Here is an 18,846-nt window from a genome sequence, read left to right as displayed (position 1 = left end):
ATATACTGCTTGTATTTCTAGTTTTCTGAGCACTGACCACACTATTATAATAGTGGATGCATCAATTTATATTTCCACAAACAGTGTACCTGGGTTCCCTTTTATCGACATTCTTATTAATTTTTGTCATTTGTAGACTTTTTTTAATAGACATTTTGGTTGCTGTGAGTTTATATTTCATTCTGGTTTTGATTTATGATTTCCTAATGAATAGCAAAGTTATGTTTCTTCTTACGTGCAAGAAAATCATTCACATGTCTGTTTTTGAAAAGTTTCAATGAAGATCTTTCTACTGTTTTTAAGTTTGGGTCTTTGTTTTTTAACTATTGAGTCTAATATGCTATATATATATTATGTAGATTAATATCTTGTTGGTTTCATTGTCTGAAACTCTTCCTTCTATGTGTGTGTTGTCATAATTCTTGCTGAACATTTCCTTTGCTATGCAAAAGATTTTACACTTCACACTTATACAAGAAGTGGAATCCCTGTATCACATAATACATCTATTATTTCCTCAGTAATATTAAAAACTGTTATTGTTTGTTTTCCTTATTTTTTTCACTAAGGAGATAGATCAAAAGTAAATATTCATATGATTTATCTCAAAGGCGGTTCTGCTCCTGTTGGTCAGAAATTGTATAGTTTCAGGTTTTACATGTAGGAAATTAATCCATTTTTATCTTATTATGTATAATATGGAAGGAAGTGCTCTTACATCTTCCTTTTACTTGTACTGTCCAGTGTTCACAGAACTACTTGTTGAAGAGACTGCCTTTTTCCATTGTATACTCTTGCCTCCTTCATTGTAGACTAACTGACCATATGAGTGTGGGTTTATTTTAGGACTTTTTATTTTGTTCCATTAATCTATGTGAATCTTTTAGTGATATATTTTCATGTTTTGGTTACTCTAACTTTGAAGTATATTCTTAAGTCAGGGAGGATAATACCCACAGCTTTGTTCATTTACTGAAGATAATTTTAGAAAATTTGGGTCTTTCACAATTTTGTATAAATTTTATTATATTTCTCCTTGTTTTGTGAAGAAACACATTGATTCTGTGAGAATAGAAATTTTCTAAAAGGAAAAACCTGAGAAAAATTTTAAAGTGTGGTGGATAAATCATAGAATATTAAACAACCAATGGATTGATGCATAAATCAAAGTAAAAATACATAAAGAATTATGATAAGAAAAACAAAGTCCATGGGGGTATAGCAAAAGCAGTATTAATAGGGATGCTTATAGCAAAATAATCCCACTTATAAAAATAAGAAACATCTCTCTTTTATAACATAATCTTACATACAAAAGAAGAAGAAAAATAATAAACAAACTTGATAGTATGTGGAAAGACAACTGAAAGGTCAGAACATAAATAAATAAAATAAAGATTAATAATAGAAACATCTAGTCAAACTACATAATGGCTTTTGAAAGATAAATATAACTGATAAACTTTAACGAGACTCATGAGCAAAAAAGTGAGTACAGATAAAAAAGCTCCAAAATAAATGAGAAGTTACAGCTTATAAAAAATAACACAAATCATCATAAAATTATACAACAAATTATATGCCATTAAAAATGTCCCTAGAAGAAGTGGACAATTACTTAGAAAGACCTAATCTCCAGGATGGAATGAGTAATAGAAAATGTTAACAGATTATCACTAATGGAATTGAATAAGTAATTAAATAAAATCTCCCAAGATACAAAATTCCAGGCCTAGACAGCCTCACAGGTGAATTCTGCCAAACATTTAGAGAAGAGCTATCACCTATTCTTCTCAGAGAATTCCAATAATTTGCAGAGGAAGGAAGGCTTCCTACCCCACATTTCTATATCACACTACTACTAAAACAGGAACAAATATCTCATAAAATTACAGATTAAATACTACTGATAAGCATAGATGCAAAAATCATCAATAAATTGTTAGCAAAGAAAACAAAATATTAAAAGGATTATACAGTATGATTAAGTCCCTTTTATGCAAGGGATGCAAAATTGATTCAATACCCAGAAATTAATCAATATGATACACCAAACTAACAAACTGAAAAATAAAAATTATATGGTCACCTCAAAAGTGTCATAAAATGTTTTGACAAATTCATTATCTATTTATGATTAAATTTCTCCTCAAATTGGGCATGAGGAAACATACCTCAACACAGTTAAGTCATATATGACAAGAACTCAGCTAACATGACACTCACTGATTAAAAGCTGAAAGCATCTCCTGTAAGAGAAGGAAGAAGAAAAATAATGCTCACTCTTACCACTGTTATTCAATATAGTATTGGAAATTCTAGCCATAGGTATCCATAATACAAGTAAATAAAATATAGCTATTTCAAAAAAAGGAGTAAAATTATCTGTTTGCAGATGAAATACGTTAAACAGAAATCATAAAGAAGACGCCATAAGACTACAAGGGCTTATGAATGCGTCTGGTAAAATTTCAGAATATAAAATTAACATACAGAAATCTTGCATTTCTACACACTAACAACAAACTAACAGATAGAGGAAGTGAGGTAACTGTCTCACTTACAGTTGCATTAAAAAAAATCAAGAAATGTATCCATCCAAGGAGTTAAATATCCGGTAATAAGAAAACTATAAATATTTGTAACAGAAATTGAAGATAATGCAAATAGATGAATGGATATACTGTGTTCATATATTAGGAAAAAATATTGTTTAAATGACAGTACTAGCCAAGAAAATACACAAATTAAATTCAGTGCCTATCAAAATACAAAGTGCATTTTCAGACACTTACAAAAAATAATTCTTAAATTTTCATGTAAACACAAAAGAGTTGAAATCACTAAAAAAGAAAAGAAAAGAAAAGAAAACAAACAAACTAAAAACACAAACAAGTTTGACAAAAACAAATAGAAAGTATCACTGTGCCTGATTTTAAACTCTAATACAAAGCTACAGTAATGAATATGGTAGTGGCACAGAACAAACAGAATAATGGAACACAACATAATGCCTAAAAATGAAATCAGACAGTTATGCTCCTTTAGCCCATTACAAATAAATTAATATACAGTGGTGGAAAGGTAATCAACAGGCACATGAAATTGGTCAACATCACTAATCATCAGAAAAATGCAAGTCCAAAACACAATTAGATTTTATGTCAGTCCTGTCAGAATGAATATGATCAAAACTATTACAAATATAAATGTTGGTGAGGATGTAAGAAAAAGAACCCTGATGCGCTGATTGAATGAATGTAAATTTGTGCTGCCACTGTGGAAAACAGTATGGAGTATTATATAAAATTAAAAATGAAATATGATCCAACATTTCTATATCTGGATACTTATTCCAATAAAATAAAAACACTAAGCAGAAAAGATAAATTCAACCATATACTCACTGCGGCATTATTTACAATAGCCAGGATATAGAAGCAAATTAATTGCTCATCAATATATGATGGACAAAGAAAATGTCTGTTTATAGTATATATATCTAACCATCTATTAACTGAAGATTTATCTATATTTGAATATATATATGCATACACACTATATATATATTATGCACACTATATATATATATGTATGCACACACACACATAAAATTTCAATGGGTTATTACTCAGCTCTAAAAAGTATAAGTTCTTGTCATTTGCAAAAAATGGGTAGACCAAGAGGGTAATATGCTAAGTGAAATTAGTCACACAGATAATGACAAATGCTATATTATTTTTCTCATATTCTGATTTTAAAACAAATTAACATAACAAAACAGAAAAGGAGTAATAGATATAGAAAGATACAGGTTGTTTACAAGAAGGAGGGAAATGTAGTGAAGAAAAAGAAATAGTTCAGAAAAATTAAGAGAGAATATTTTCCAGTTGCAATTTAAATGAGTCAGGAACAAAAAATGTACTGTATGGGGAATAGTCAATAACTATGAAATATCTTTAAATAGCAACATATCATAAATAAATTTATTCTTGTTATCAGTATGAAATGTATTAAAATTTGCAAACATTATGTAATGTAAGAGAAACTAACACAGTGTTATACATTAAAGTACACTTCAAAAACAAACAAATATACTTATAGAAAAAAACAGATTTGTAGTTAACAGAGGCAGGGGTTGGGAAAGAAGAATTAGATTAATACACTCCAAAGATACAAACTTCCAGCCGTTAAAAAACGTGTTCTAGGGATGCTACATTTTAACATGATAAATACAATTAATACTGCTTTTTGTTATATATGAATGTTGTTAAGAGGGTAGACGCTAAGATTTCTCAACACAACTAAAAACAAATTGTATTTCTTTAATATTATATCTAAATGAGATAATGAATTCTCCATAAAATTGCTATATTTACTTCATGATACATGTGACTCAAATATCTACCCTTTGCACCTAAACTTACACAATGTCTTATGTCAATTATCTCTCAATAAAAGCAGAAGGAAAAATGGAAAGACAATGATCATTGTTTCCCATGTCATTTCTCATTACTGTTTTTGAAGCAAGTAATCGTGAGTCATGATAGAGTTATCCTAGATAAAGATGCAAATATATAAGTGATTCTAATAAATTATACATAAAGATACTAATATAACTAGTGTTTTACCATGCCTTAAACTTTCTTCATGATAACAGACCACTGATTTTGTAGGCATCAAAATTTCACTCTGTGAATTCATCTGAGATTAGGGAATGGATAAAAAATGTAACCATGGCTGCTTTTCTTTGAGTGTTAATATTCGCTGTCTCAGACCAAAGGTCTCATCTCCCCAACAGCATCAGTAAGTAAGGAACATGCTAGGTTGCAAAAAATCTCAGCATGGTAAAACCTCAGAACTCCTACAGTTCTTAACTGTTTTGCAATTGGAATGCAATAATGACAAAGACTTGATTTTGGAAAACAATATGGTGTTTTCCCATGGTTGCATTAAGGGATGTGAGGATAATCCCTGAGATCCACAGGAATTATCCTCGCTCAAGTGCTGGCAAAGAACTATAAAGTTTCTGCATTATTAGGACTGAGGACTGCTTTCAAAATAATGACTATGCTCACTGTATTCCAGGTAGTCCAACGAAATAAAGGTTATTGCTATTTGTAGTTGAACGGGAATACATCAGCAGTTCAGTCTCTATAAATTAGTCAATGGGTGTTCAAAGCCAAAATATGATGTGTCAACAATGAGAATTAAAAGAGAAAAAAACTTGGACATAAGCTTAAATTAAAAAGGAGACACAATCCTGTGCTGGGCTCTGGGGATTGGAGACTGTATATGCCTCAGTCCAATTCAAGGGTTCAGTGGCTTGTCCCTAGCATCAGCTCGGGATTCAATGAAAAGATAACAATTAGCATACTGGGAGAAATATAATATTCCTCTCCCTGATCGGAAGAAAATCTGGTGGCTCAATGAAACTCTTAATTCACAGAGATTCTGCCAGATGCAGAATAATAATTCACTGATGACTCAACTAAGACAAACTTCGTTACTGCTTAAAAATGCATCTTCACACACACACACACAGTGGAAGACAGATTTGTTGTATTTAGTGGGAAGAATTCAGTGGACAAAGCTCAGAGAATAGTTTTCAAAGCACCAGGCAACTTTTGTTCATTTGCCAATATTCTAGTTTTCCCAGGTAGAAAACTAGAGATGGAGAAACAAACGATATAATTCTTTAGGATTTCTAATTTTGAAATTAAAGTGTAGCTTTTGACTTATCACTATAGAATCTTGTTATGATGATTATGGTAAGACCCACTGTCTGATAAGGGAGCTGGAAACTAGCTGCTGAACCAGCCCTTCTGAACCCCAGACTGATAATGTAAGCTACAACATAGCCACCATCAGATTTCAGCTGACAAACTTGAAAGGTTGATGTTTCTGTTATAGGAACAATCACTTCTGTCCAGGCATAGATCTTCTGTTGCAAGTGGGCTCTTTCCTTCTCTTGGTAAAAGTCATATTGGTGGGAAGTTGCTAGAGCTTACCCTGGCCCGTTTGCCCATTCTCCAGATTATCAAAGGCTTTCTTCACAAATGGTGACACATTTTCTGGACTCAATTTTGCCTTTCCAGTCTTATCAGATGACACTGGCTGCATCATTGTGAGCAGAAGCCTTAGGCTCCCTGAACTTGCCTACAATTTTTCCAGAATTTCAGCTCATTTCACATTCTGAAATTGCTTCACCATTTATTTTAAATTAATGGGAAAGAGTCAAAGTCTTCCATTAATATTATATATTTCCTAATATCTGCAGAAATTTGGTATTCTTGCAGTTAGACAAATATTTAATTCTACCACCCTCACCTCTTTTTTGTCCACACAGTTCAGATTGCAATTCAGTTACTGAATACGACCATCCCAACCAAGGGGCTAGTACCTCGCAGATACTTCCTGTGTGAAGGTTAGCAAGGGCACAAGTTATGTGGGGTGAATAAACCTACACTAAATGTTTGCAATGGCATTGTCAATTGTGGATAAAGCTCTGATTCTAAGAAGTCAATTAATTAGAAATAAGTATAGTTATTGGTATGGGGAAGAGAATCAGCTATTTTGGGGTGGGTGGGTGATGAAGAGACAGGAAAAAATCCAGCAAATGAGAATGGAATGCTTTAGGTCTCTGGAGGCATGAATTAAGAAGAAAATAATACTTTGTCTCCTGTACCTATCTCCAATTACAGTCTTGAGTGACTAGCCTTGGGCTACGAAAAGAGCTAGTTTGTGGTGAAGAATAAAGACCATAATGAAACTGTTTGTAAACCATGAAAGTTTTGTTGTTTCAGGAAAGTAGATTTTGCTTAAAGTTAACATGTATTTTTCATTCACTAAATATTAAATGCATCCTGTGGCATGAGCTGTGCTTACTGTGCTGGTATCCAAGTTAGACAAGGAAAGGGGGATAGACAGAAAATATCTAGAGGAGGTGATTTCTGTACTGAGACTGGGGAAATCTAAATAGGTAAAAGGAGGACATTCTAAGTCTAAGGATAAGCTGGAGCAATAGTTGTGAGTTTGGATTTAATATGGTTGATAAGCATTTGCCTGGATGTATCTCCAGAAACAGTGAAACATAAAGATATGCCAAATTAGTCAGATGCCAGATCGATAATGAAATGACTAAACCAAGATGAGTTTGTGGGCTTAGATTTGGAAAAGTATTAAGTGCAACCCTGAAGATGTAAGCTTGTGTTTGGCTGGAACATAAAAGTAACTTAAAATATTCACTCTAAAAATATAGTGCAGACTCTTGAGTGGAGAAAAATAAAGCAACATTTGGAATGCTTAGAAAACAGCACAAGGAAGACCATAGATAAAATTCCTTGTTAAATTTTACAACATGCTGAATGTACCATCTGAGACTATATCATGTGACTTTTATTATACCAGAGATGACATAATAAAGACCATGATCCCTGGGCCGGTTCCTGCATTTTCATCCTGTTCCAACATAACCTAACTTAACACATTTAATACTTTTCAGGATGAACCAGAAACCACTAAGTAATTTTCCCTCTCTCCATGTTTTAGTCTTTTTCCAAATTCTTCCATTTTCTCTTCTTCCTCACAGAAATTATTTAAATTTACACTCATGTTGTTCCATCAAATGATCATATCAAACAAATATCTCTTTTTCTCTTTAAATGGTAACTTAGTATCACTTTTAACTCTTATCTCTATTTAAAAAAATAAGGATAATAAAGTACAGTTCTATGTTTATTGTTCAAATAATAAAATTGCAGATATTTGTCAAAATTTGCAAACATCAATTTTAATCTTTGTTATCATGCATAACCTGGTAGTCCTCTGGTAGTTCAGTTGTAATTAGGATGACGTTCATAAACTGAAGATGTCTGATGAGTTGGCCTTGAAATAGAAGTAGCTGATGTATCAGCTATCACTGGCACTGGAAACAGTGGGTTACTCACAGGTTGAAGTTTACAAAAACGACCTTCATTGGCAGATATGTTGTGATATCTATTTGGAAAATAAGAAGGCTCCACCATCAGTCCAAAGTAATTGCTCTGTAAGGGGGACAAAATGCTGTATTGAGAAGTAGAAGTTGTAGTTGTAATGATGTTCACAACACGGCCATTTGCTTCAGTGTAGCTGCTTTGAGAGTGCCCGTGGACAGTGGTCAACTGATTTAAAATAGCTAGTTGTTCCACTGCAATATTTTCTGGTGGTCTAACTGACGTTGATGATGGAGGAGAAAAATCACCTCTGAGCGGGGTAGTTTTATCACAAATTATGTGGCCAATAGAGGGCTTTCTTATTAGAGGCATGTTTAAATCTTCAGAAGGTAAAAATGCACTTTCTCCACTAGTGTCAGCCACAAAATCAGAATTATTTTTACCAACATTACTTCCTCCTTTAAAGTGCTTCTTGTTGAAATCTCGAGCCAATAAAGACACCAGAGAGGCATTTTTAATCCCAACTCTTCTTTTTATTCTCACTAAAAGCTGAGGACAGCCTCGTTTAAAATTTGGATTATGGTAGAACTGCAGCTACAACCAAAGGAGAAAGGTTTTAGTAATAATTTAAACCAAAATACATAACTACAATAAGCCTTAACTTTAAAACCTCAGATTTCATGTTTAGTATGCAAAGATAATATCATCAAAATATGAACATTCCTGACGATATTTTGAAGTTCCTTATTTGGAAAATACACATGTAAATAGTATAGTCATCAAATTAAAGAATTTAGTGTTTGCAGTAACGGTGAATGCCACTTTTGAAAAGCAGCTTTCATACCTTTATTTAGATTTCTGATAAGATTCATAGCTGCTAGCAAACTTTCTCATAGTCTTGAAGAGTTAAGTCACTGTCCTCATTTTTAGAAAAAATAAAGAATTTTAGCATTTGTAGTTTTATACTATTTTCAAAATCTAGCTTTACATTTATATTACCATAGATTGATTTACAAAATAAAATTTTATACATAAGTTACCAAGTCATAACTAAAATTTGTGTATACCTTGCTTAAAACAGAGGCTTCTTTTTCTTCTGCCAGAAAGTCAACTAGACAAGCAGATCTTTGAAATTTCTGCCGCACTTTACTAAACCCATAAAGGTTAAGCTGTCTAACTAAACTTTTCATACTTCCAGTTTCAAATATTCTGAAAGGGGCCTTTCTTTCCAAAACTTCCTTCTTAAAGACATCTTCATCAATAACTATGGAAGTTCCATTATCATCCCACCAGATGGATTTAAATTGGTCACTCCCAGCCATTTTCCAGAGTTTTCTTGGAAATGTCAGAGAACGAAAATCATTATCTTCATCTGGTTCCAAGACACAATGTGTGTAACATGGTCTTTTTATCAAGGATTTTTCAGACAAAGTCTGAAAAGCATTTTCTTCAATCATACACCTCAAGTCCAAGTCCCCAGAGAATGTTTGATCACACGATAGAGATCTACCGGGGTTTCCTGAATCAGTTGGTCCATCTTTAGGAGGCACATCTTGAATTTCTGAAGAAATATGTGCCATCTCAAATAACATTTCCTACAGCTACTTTTCTAATCTGCATGATTTTGAGCAGTGCAGCTTCAAATGCTGCTTAAGCAGGCCTGCACAGTTAAACTGATAGGCCATCAACATGGTTCTCAACCTGAGTGGCTGTGACATCACAAAAAGACTGGTCTCTTAGCAACCCAAGTGTAAAAATCAGCCAGTGTTTCCTTCTCATTAATCCAGTTAAAATGAAATATATAGGATATTTATTTTTATACTGTGATGTGCAAATATTTTCCCGAGAATATCTTTTTAAACAATTTAACTTTGGGGTGTATGAGATAAAAACAATCTCATTCCTTTTGTACCCAAATTTATACAACATTGGTGAACAGAGTATAAATATGCACAAAGTAAATAAAATAATTTTAAAATATTGGAATTTAAAGTGAAATTTGTGTAAAATTTTTACAGAATGGTTATAACAATTTCATTATCATTTGTAATTAAAGTGAATCAAAATTTGATTTGTAAACGGAAGTAGTTATTTCTCTGTGTACTTTACAATAAGTAGCTCTATATTCAAAACATCAGCAGAATAAATATCAGTTTATTTGTTATGTTTATAAATAAATGTTAAATATTTATGAATTAAAATTAAATTAAAATAATCAATCAAATTTAAGAAATTCCAAAGGGAGGAATTTTGTTTAAATTTTATTTCAGTGCTATAAGTAAAACAAATGTAATTTAATATTCTACTTTACAATTACACAAGAGAAAAATCTGATTGTACACTTACAAATGTTTATTTTTGCCATTCCTTCACTCAGAGGTTTTTAAGTCCCTAGAAGGAATAATTTTTCTTGTCATTTTTAATCCATACTCTTGTGGCTTCTGTTAAGTGTTCCAAAATGATGTTGATAAATAAAGTTATGCATAAGGTCCTGGGTTCTATAAGCAGTGACTCCATTAAGGGGCAAACAAACAAACAATCAAAAAACAAAAAAGTAACATTATATGTGGGTTAGTGTGGAAAAGACAAGGTAATGCATTTTAGGAAGCCATATGTTTTCCAGTCCTGAAACAGTTGGCATTGTTAGTATAATATGGCATTTTAAGGCAAGTGTTTGTTCACTAATTGCAAATAATAGCTATGCTCTGTATCAGTAAACTGTAGTAAGTCCAGTTCTACCAAAACTTATATTATTTATTTAGAAATAAATTCCATTAAACATAAGCCAAATTCAAAATGATTGATAAAATTTTAAAATAAATGTACACTCAAGCTACAATGTAAATTTTTCCTTCAGTATGTGTATCTTCCATTCTAAATAAATATTATCAACCTGAATTCATTGCATATTATAAGAATTATAAACTATAGTTAAGTATGATTTAGCCCTGATTCATAAATATTATTTAACATACACAAATCAATAAATGTGATACCATCCCTTAAAAAACAGAGAATTCAAAGGTAACAATCTCAAAAAAATGTAGGAAAATTATTGACAGAACTGATCTTAACTTTTGTATACAAAAAATTCTTAACAAATTCTCTCTAGATAGAATATAACTAAAGATAAAAATAGCCATATATGAAAAACCCATGACTTTCATCAAGTTCAATATTAACATACAGGAAAGTTTTCCTCTGGTACAGTAATATGAAAAAGTAGCTCATCCTCACAAGTCCTAAATTACACTACAAGAAGTCCTAGCCAGAAAAACTAGTCAAGAAACATTAAAAAAGACATCCAACTTGTAAACAAGCAGTACTATTTTTACAGATGACGTAATTACACATAGATGGAAAACTCCATAGACTCCTCCAGTGACTGTTAGAAATTGTCAACAAACTTAATAAACTTGCAGAATACAAAATCAATATACAAATATCTGTTGCATTTTTATATACTAACAACAAATTATCAGAAAGAGTAATTAGGAAAACTATTGTGTGTAAACTTATACCAAAAAGAATAAAATAGGAATAAAATAGATAAGTGAAATTAAAGATCTAAACATAGATCTATAAATTAAAGGTGCAAGAAATATAAGTAAACCAAATAAATAGAAAGATATTCTGTGCTCATAGATTGTATACAATGTGAGGAAATACTATAATCTATCTTTCGCATATTCAATCTCCCCAGCACTACTTATTGAGGAGAATGTCTTTGCTTCATTTTATACTCTTGCTTCCTTTTTCATGGGTAAATTGATCATAGGTGTGAGGGATTATATCTGGTTGCGCTATTCTCTTCTATTGATTGGTGTCTGTTTTTGATCCAATATCATGTTTTTTAAATTACTAAATCTTTAAAGGACTCTTTAACATCAGATTATTTTACACTATTAGATTTAATACTACTTTTCAAGATTATTTTGGCAAGTCATGATCTTTATGGTTACATATAAATTTTGAAAGTATTTGTTCTATTTAATGGAAAAATCTCATGGGTATTTTGACATGAATCACACTAAATGTAGATTGCCTTGTGTAGTATGTTTGTTTCAACCACATAGTTTCACATCATTAACATAAGAGATCTTTTCATTTCTTGCGAACAGATTTAATTACATTCATCAATGTCTTCTATTTTTTAATGTATAGGTTTTCATCTTATTTGTTACCTTGATTTTAGGTATTCTTTACATATGTAAATAATTATATATAGTACATTTGTAAACTGGTTCCCTACACAAATATAACAGGCAGAAGGCAGTGGCAAGATATATTCAAAGTCTTGAATGAAAGAAAGCTGTAATCTAAGATAATTTATCAAGCAAGTCTATTTTTTAGAATAGAAGGAGAGATAAATAACTTCCATAAAAGTGAATACTTAAAGAATTTAGCAACAGAAATGAAATAATGAAAGATCTAGTCTAAAGAAAAAAAACAGAAATCTATAGAAAGTAGAAAGAAATAATTAGAAAGACAATAGCTGCCATGACATAAAATAGAATATACATGATGTTTTAAAACAGGACATCATAATTTTTAAGGGTCAGAGAGCGAAACAGGACAATACAGAGTATTTTCTTCTTGTTTCTCTTCTCTGTAGGAGGGGTTAGAGTTTGTATTCCTATCAGTCAAAATAAACAGATATATTAACGGGTCAATACACATACAAAAGATGGTAACCAGAAGTCAAAAGCTTACAATGAATTAATAAAGCCAAAAAGAAACCAAGATAATAAAGAAAAGTTATATAGCCACAAAAAGAAAAAGAAATGAACAAAAAGGAAATACAAAATCAACTGGGAAATGAAGTTCAATATGGAAATAAACAGCAATCTATCAATAATTATCAAAACTGTTAATAGACTAAGTGCTTCAATCAAAAGATATTTATTGTCAGATGGGATATTATAACAAGACCCTACATTATGAAGCATACAAGAGAACCAATTTAGTAAGAGGAACACACATCAATTGAAAGCCAGAAGATGGAAAAATATATTCCATGCAAATGGACATGACAAGAAAGCAGGACTATGAGTACTGACTTCACACAAAATAGACTTTACATGAAAGGCCATAGAGAAAGATAAACAAGGACATGATATAATAATTAAAGGAGCAATACAAAATGAGAGTATTATACTCATTAAGATATATGCACTCAATATATGAGCACCTAAATAAGTAAAGCAAATACTAATAGATAAAAAGGGAGAAATCGGAGGGAACACAATCACAGTAGGAGACTCTAACTCCCCATTACCATGACTAGACAAGCTTTCAGACAGAATATAAATAATAAAACAAAGATACTAAAATATACGATGAAATAATTGGAGTTGGTTGATATTTTCAAAACACTACTTCTCCCCAAAGCAGAATATACATTCTTTTCTAGTGCACATGGAACATTTTCGAGGAAAGATTATGTACTCAGGTACAGAAGAGGCCTCAACAAACTTAAGAAGATAAAAATTTTTTCAAGCATCTTTTCTGAGTATAATACCATGAAAGTAGAAATAAATCACAGAAAAACAGGGAGAAAAATTTACGGCATGTAGATTAAACAACATGGTACTAAAACAAGTAGGGGAGGTGAAGAAGTAAAATAATAAATAAAAAATATATCGAGAAATATGACAAAACCCTATGCAAAGTTTATGTAATAGAGATAAAGCAGGCTTTAGAGGGAAGTTCATAGTGACAAGGCCCTCCTCAAAGAAGAGCAATTTCAAATAAATAATCTAACGTTCTATAAACACTAATCATGAAAGAAGAGCAAACAAAACCAAAAGTCATCAGAAAGAGGGAAATATTTAAGGTCATGGAAGGAAGAATTGAATTAGAGTTTAAAAAATAGAAAAAATCAAACTATTTTTTGAAATAGTAAACAAAATTGACAAAACTCTGGACAGACTCATCAACAAGAATAGAGAGAGTACACAAATAACATAAGAAATGACAATGGAGAAAATACAAAGAGTACAACAAATTTGCAAAATATCATAAGGGAATAACATGAGCAACTATATGGAAACAAACTGGAAAAAAGTAAGAAATTCAGAAGTTTCTGGAAACATTCAGCCAACCATTTTTGCATTAAGAAAATATTGACCATTTGAACAGAGAGATCACCAGAAATGGAATACAATTATCAATAAAATAAAAAATCGCTGCAAACAAAATTCAGACCCTAATAGCTTCACTGGGGAATTTGACTAATCATTCAAAGAAAAATCCATGCCATCCCTCCTCAAACTTTTCCAAAAGCTTGATGTGGAGAGAGTACTCCCAATCTCACACCATAGGGCCAACATCAAACTGATACCAAAACCAGAAAAAGACACTACACCAAAGACAACAATAGGCCAATATCATTGATAAACATAGATATAAAATTCTTTATGAAATTATTAACAAACAGAATCCAACAGCATGTAAAAAGAGATTACACACCATGGTCAAGTTAGGTTCATACCAGGAACACAAGGATGGTTGAACATATGCAAATCAATCAATCAATTGTGATACACCATATCAACAAAGCAAGACAAAAAACCACATGATCATCTCAGTAGATACAGAAAAAGCATTTCATAATATTTAACACCTATTTGCAATAAAAGTTCTTATCACAGTGGGCATAGAGGGACCATATCTCAACATTATGAAAGCTATTTATGACCAACATATAGCCAGCAAAAATCTCAATGGTGAAAAACTGAAACCCTTCCCAAAAATCCTGAGACAAGACAAGGTTGCCCATTCTCACAATTTCAATTCAATATAGTCTCAGAAGTCCTAGCCACAAAGATCAGGCAAGAAAAAGAAATAAAATGATTCAGACTGGAAAAGAAGAGGTAAATTTGCCACGATACACAGACATGACACTATATAGAGAAAACTGTAAAAGCTTCACTAATAAGTACTTAGGCTAAAAAAGGAACTGGGCAAGGTACCCAGAGTAATGTACAGAAACTAATAGCATTTCTTTACACTACCATTCAATCAACAGGAAAACAAATATAGAAACAACCGCTTTTATAACTGCACCCAAAACTACTAAATGCTTAAGAAAAAATCTAACCAAGGAGGTGAATATCTTATACAGGGATAACTAGAAAACATTGATTGAGGAAATAAAAAAAATTTGGAGAATTGAAAAGATACCCAATGGACATGTAACGGAAGAAACAAAATTGTTAAAATGGCCATACTGCCCAAGGCAATCAACAGACTTATTGTGATTTCCTATCGAATTATGAAAACATTTCTTTTTAGGACTGAACCAAATGATCCTAAGACTTACACAGAGTACTAAAAAATCCATAATTTCCAAAGCAATATTCAAAATAAAGTAAGAGGCTGGAGGAATAAACCACCAGGTCTCCATACACTTTTGCAGAGATACAATAATCAAAATGACAAGATATTGGTACAGAAAGAGGCATATGGAAAAATGGAACAGAATACAGGGCCTAGGAATAAATCTACAGACGTATGTTGAATGAATCATTGACAGAGTAGCCAAGAATATTACAGAGAAAAGACCATCTCTTCACCAAATGCTGTTGGGAAAACTGGATAGCAGCATACAGAGCAATGGAGTTAGAACACTCCTTCATTGCATACACAAGAATAAACACAAAATGGCTTGAAGACTTCAATGTACGGGAAGACACAGTAAATCTCCTAGAAGAAAACAAAGGCAAAACACTCTGAGGTAAATCTCAGCAATGATCTCCTAGAACAGCATACCCAGGTAATGGATGTAAGTGCAAAATTAATAAATGGAACCTAATTAAACATAAGTTTTTGGACAGCAAAGGAGATCATAAACAAAGCAAACTGACAACCTACAGGACTAAAGAAAACATTTAGAATTGATGCAACTGACAAAGTCTTAATTTCCAAAATATAAAGTCTTTATACAACCTAATAATAATAATAAAAAACAAGAAACCCAATCTGAAAATCGGCAGAAGCCCTAAACAAGCAATTCTCAAATAGAGACATACAAATGCCACACAGATATATGAAAAAAAAATTCTCACTATCATTATTATAGAAAGGCAATTTAAAACTATGATGAAGTATCACCTCACAATAGTCACAATGGCCATCATTCAAAAATCCACAAACAATAAATACTGGAGAAGCTGTGGAGAATGTGAACCGTCATACACTGATAGAAGGAATGTAGTTTGGTGCAGTCATTGTGGAATACAGGATGGGGATTCCTCAAAAGAATAAAAATTGACAATATACATTCCAGCAATCCCACTTCTGGGTATATATCAAAGGGAACAGTAATTCAAAAAGACACCTGCACCCTGATGTTCTTAGCACTGCTGTATACAACAGCCATGACATGGAAGCAACCTAATGGTCCAACAACTGATGACAGTATTCAGAAATTATGCCATATTTACACAATGGAGTAATATTCTGCAATAGAAAATGATAAAACAATGACATTTGCAGCAAAATGGATGTCCCCATAAAGTGACGTTCTAATTGAAGTAAACCAGAAGGAGAAAGAAAAATAATACATGACATAACATATGTGTAATATTAAAAAAAAATTTCGATGAGAACACAATGATTTCATGTACAAAATTTAAGCACACTCACAGACCTAATAAAAGATTTTATGATAAATGCGGAAAGGGACTTTGAGAGGATATATATGGGAGCTTTCATTTATAAAAAGTTATCCACTATATATAAAAATAGATTTTTTCAAAATTTCTTTCGTATGACACAGGGCAGTAAGTTAAATATCATGAAGTAAACTTTAATAGTTACACAAATGTATACATGTACGGGAACACTGTGATCTACACCACAGATTTACACATTGTAAATGGCTGTACTTCAATGATAAATAAATGAATAAATATGTAAATAAATAAATAATATATAAATTAATAAGTAAATAAATAAATAAATAAATAATATCTAAATAAAAAATTTAGTAATAAATGAAATACAAAGATTCACACTACTTAACTTTTCACCTCAAATTCTAGGGGAAAACTGAAAGAAAAAAGAAGATAATTGAATGAATGATAGTAAGGAAAATAAGAGAAACAATTGAAAATATAAAAAAATATAGCTTAGTCTTTTTCTTTTAAACATAAAGTGGACAAAAGTTTAGGCTGATAAAGAAATTAAAGACTCAATTAAACTTAGAAATAAAAGAGAATATATTACCACTGATGTTGTAGAGATGCAAAGCATCATAAGAAATTACCACTAGACAACAATTTGAATGACTTACAACAAAAGACAAATTCCCAGTAACATATGTCTTCCAATACTGAATCAAGAAGAAATAAGAATGTTAAATAGAGCAAAAGTGTATAGGAGTAAATCAATAATCCAAACTTCCCAAACAAGAAAATATTTGCAAGACGACTTTACTGGTCTTTACTGTCATTCATTTGAAGAAAATTTCTCACCAATTCTTCCCCAAATCTTCCAAGAATTTGAAGGGTGTGAAAGATTCCAAACATGTTTTATGATGCCAGCTTTATATGCATAACAATGATAGAAAGGACATTATATGCAAAATATAGAATATTATCCCTGATGAACATATGTGCCAAAATTCTCAACAAAACACAAGCAAAATGAATTCAACAACACATTTAAATTATAATACACACACATGAGTAAAGGGATTAATCCCTGGGTTTAAGGATACTTCAAAATATTGACATCAATAAAGGTGACATCCCACACTAATAGAATGAGAAATAAAACTCACATAATCATCTCAATACGTGAGGAAAGTGCATTGTATATGATGCAACATACTTTTAAGATACTCCCATCAAATTAAATTAACCCTGTCAGTGGCACGATATCATTTACACACAAACACTGTGTGGAGAGAAACGAAGCAGTTCTCTGTTTTTGATTCTAAGAAGAAGGCTTTATATAGGACATACACAATGCCTCACATATCATTTAAGTTATAACAATGATAATAATCTTAAGCTATTTATCTCCCCATTCTACTGCAGTAAGCACAAGATGTTAAATGATCAAGGAATGTTTTAAAGTTCATCACGGAACTTCATTAAGTAGGCCATCTCTTATCCAGCTGGCTGTGCCTTTCTTAGGTTGTCCTCCTCTGAGTATCTTACCCAGAATAAGATATCCATCCATTCATACTGGATACATTGAGTAGGCCATTTCTTATCCAGCCTGGATATGTGACATTCCTCACAGCTTGTTTATCAGTTCAGTCCATGGGCTTATTCTCTAGAGCCTTCAGACAGGGGCTTAAAAACCCAACATCCCTTGACCGAAAAATGGATGAAGAAAATTTGATGTATATATGCAATTAAATCAATATTTTGCATACCTATCAACAGTTTCCTTGGTGTTCCTTTTTCTCCATAATCTCACCAATATCTATTTGTTTTCTTTTTGATGAGAGCCTTCTGACAAGTGTGAAGTCTTGTCTCATTTTTGGTTTATGACTTTCCTAATAATTTATAACTCTGAACATATTTTAATGGGTCATTTAGCCAACTGTATGTTTTCTACAGAAATTTGATTCATGTCTATCTATTCAGTTCCTATGGACATTTTTTTAATTGGATTGTTTGCTCTCTTTTGTTGTTGTTGTGGGGAAAGAGTTTGCCATATATTTTGGATATTAACACCACATTGGAAAATATAACTTGCAAATATATTCTCCCATTCTGTTTGTTCAATTTTCATTTTATTGATCATTTCTTCTGCAGTGTAAATCTCTTTAGAGTGATACAATCGTATTTTGTTAGGTTTGCTTCTGCTTCCCATGCCAGAGGAGACATATGTAGAATCATATGAAGTCCAATGTCAGAGTGTACTTTTTATGTTTTACTCTAGGATTCTTTGT

The 18,846-nt window shown here is 31.8% G+C and overlaps 1 protein-coding gene across 1 annotated transcript; it reads right to left on the bottom strand.

Moving 5' to 3' along the window:
* Positions 1–7,736: 7,736 nt before the first annotated feature.
* Positions 7,737–9,659, bottom strand: LOC140693871 (heat shock transcription factor, Y-linked-like). Its single transcript, XM_072957450.1, has 2 exons — positions 9,002–9,659; positions 7,737–8,528 (listed from the first exon to the last, which is right to left on the bottom strand). The coding sequence occupies exons 1-2, from the start codon at positions 9,524–9,526 to the stop codon at positions 7,836–7,838; spliced, it is 1,218 nt and encodes a 405-aa protein (XP_072813551.1). The 5' UTR covers positions 9,527–9,659; the 3' UTR covers positions 7,737–7,835.
* Between the last annotated feature and the right edge of the window lie 9,187 nt (positions 9,660–18,846).

Source organism: Vicugna pacos, unplaced genomic scaffold, assembly GCF_048564905.1.
Source record: "Vicugna pacos unplaced genomic scaffold, VicPac4 scaffold_20, whole genome shotgun sequence".
NCBI classification, from domain to species: domain Eukaryota; kingdom Metazoa; phylum Chordata; class Mammalia; order Artiodactyla; family Camelidae; genus Vicugna; species Vicugna pacos.
Note: the sequence above shows the minus strand (reverse complement) of the source record. Positions and strands in the feature narration are given on the sequence as shown.